Consider the following 2,445-nt stretch of genomic DNA (forward strand, 5'->3'; position numbering starts at 1 on the left):
ATATAGTTTATTATACAGTTTATTAAATGTCTCCTCAGTGTTGTGTTAATATGAATGATATAGTTTATTATACAGTTTATTAAATGTCTCCTCAGTGATGTGTTAATATGAATGATATAGTTTATTACACAGTTTATTAAATGTCTCCTCAGTGATGTGTTAATATGAATGATATAGTTTATTATACAGTTTATTAAATGTCTCCTCAGTGCTGTGTTAATATGAATGATATAGTTTATTATACAGTTTATTAAATGTCTCCTCAGTGATGTGTTAATATGAATGATATAGTTTATTACACAGTTTATTAAATGTCTCCTCAGTGATGTGTTAATATGAATGATATAGTTTATTATACAGTTTATTAAATGTCTCCTCAGTGATGTGTTAATATGAATGATATAGTTTATTATACAGTTTATTAAATGTCTCCTCAGTGCTGTGTTAATATGAATGATATAGTTTATTACACAGTTTATTAAATATCTCCTCAGTGATGTGTTAATATGAATGATATAGTTTATTACACAGTTTATTAAATATCTCCTCAGTGATGTGTTAATATGAATGATATAGTTTATTACACAGTTTATTAAATGTCTCGTCAGTGCTGTGTTAATATGAATGATATAGTTTATTATACAGTTTATTAAATGTCTCCTCAGTGATGTGTTAATATGAATGATATAGTTTATTATACAGTTTATTAAATGTCTCCTCAGTGATGTGTTAATATGAATGATATAGTTTATTATACAGTTTATTAAATGTCTCCTCAGTGCTGTGTTAATATGAATGATATAGTTTATTATACAGTTTATTAAATGTCTCCTCAGTGATGTGTTAATATGAATGATATAGTTTATTATACAGTTTATTAAATGTCTCCTCAGTGATGTGTTAATATGAATGATATAGTTTATTATACAGTTTATTAAATGTCTCCTCAGTGCTGTGTTAATATGAATGATATCGTTTATTACACAGTTTATTAAATGTCTCCTCAGTGATGTGTTAATATGAATGATATAGTTTATTATACAGTTTATTAAATGTCTCCTCAGTGCTGTGTTAATATGAATGATATAGTTTATTACACAGTTTATTAAATGTCTCCTCAGTGTTGCTGCTGCACTCATCCATCTCCTTCATGTAACTGGTGCAGTGTTTGTTGGGCGGGGCTCTCCAGCTCCATATAAGCAGGAGCAGGTCTGTGGGTGGAGGGAGAATCTCCTGTGGCCCTGCTGAGACCCTCTGCTCCTCCTGCTCCTCCAGATCTTCTAGCTCCTCCAGCTCCTCCTGCACCTCCTCCTCCTCCTCCTCCATGGACCGCTCCGGGACTCTCCGCTGGCTGCTCCTCTTCCTCTTCTTCAGCCTCATGTGCATCATGTGTCGCGGTGAGGCGTCTCAGGAAGTGTCGGTGGAGGATTTGGAGAAACCTGAAGCAGCTGCAGACAGAGACCTGGTGAGTATCTGCACAGAATCCAACACATGAAGAAGAAATGTTCTCAGTTCTTCACACGAGAGAGAATCTGAGCTACTGGATGTCACTCTGATACACAGTGATGAGATGTTTGTTTAGTGAGAACATGATTTTATTAATCTGTGTATATTCTGGATTAGATTTGGATTTCAGAAGAACATGTTTTTCCAGGTTAAGTAAAGAGGAATCAGATTACTCCTGTGATATCTGTCTTTGAACCCGATGGTGAATGAAGTGTTGGAAGCAGATGAGCTTCAGGCCTGGATGTGTGGTTGCAGGTGGAAGCTCTGGAGACGCTGCTGGGACGGATGCACGCTCGACTCTCCTCCACAGAGAAACGAGGGATCATCCCTCTGGTAACACTTCCTTCTGTCACTGCTTCATGGCTCCTCCATCACTCCGCTGCTGTTTAATTAAACCAGTTACACAATAATTAAAAGATAAGAAGAAAAATGCAACAACAGTCTTTGGCTCAGTGTAATTAAAGACTAATCAAGACACAACAACAACAAGTAACAGAGAGTCGAGACAAAGCTCCACAAGCTTTTTAATCCTCAGTGGAAATAAATCACAGAAACTAAACAGAATCCGGCTCAGTTCACGATAATGAGTTGGATTTAATTATTTCCCTGAAAAATGTGATTTACTTCTCTCCCTCATTCACTTTGGTCAGAATTAAGCTGAATAATTCAGAGAATATGAAACTATTAAAGGAAAGGATCATGTTTGAAGTAAAGGTCTGACTTAGTATTTGCTCAATCCCGAGAGAATCCTTCATGTCAACGTAGTTTTTGTCAGCATGAGACTTATTTTGTGTGTCTGCTCTGCAGTGCGGGATGGGAGACCGGTGTGCGATGAGGTTTGGGCCTCGCATCGGGAAACTGTGCGACTGTGGCCGAGGAGCGAACTGTAACTCCTACCTGCTCAAGTGCATCTGAACCTCTTCATCCTCCACACGCCAT

At 36.9% G+C, this 2,445-nt stretch overlaps 1 protein-coding gene across 1 annotated transcript in view; it reads left to right on the forward strand.

Moving 5' to 3' along the window:
- Window positions 1–1,057: 1,057 nt before the first annotated feature.
- Window positions 1,058–2,445, forward strand: part of cartl (cocaine- and amphetamine-regulated transcript-like) — a 1,619-nt gene continuing 231 nt past the window's right edge. Inside the window, exons 1-3 of the mRNA XM_062393408.1 lie at window positions 1,058–1,465; window positions 1,762–1,839; window positions 2,314–2,445. The exon at window positions 2,314–2,445 is cut by the window's right edge and continues 231 nt beyond it. Of these exons, the coding sequence (XP_062249392.1) occupies window positions 1,325–1,465; window positions 1,762–1,839; window positions 2,314–2,421 (327 nt within the window). The 5' untranslated portion in view covers window positions 1,058–1,324 and the 3' untranslated portion in view covers window positions 2,422–2,445. The remainder of the gene's footprint in view (window positions 1,466–1,761; window positions 1,840–2,313) is intronic.

The sequence above is a fragment of the Platichthys flesus genome, chromosome 1 (assembly GCF_949316205.1).
Source record: "Platichthys flesus chromosome 1, fPlaFle2.1, whole genome shotgun sequence".
NCBI lineage: Eukaryota > Metazoa > Chordata > Actinopteri > Pleuronectiformes > Pleuronectidae > Platichthys > Platichthys flesus.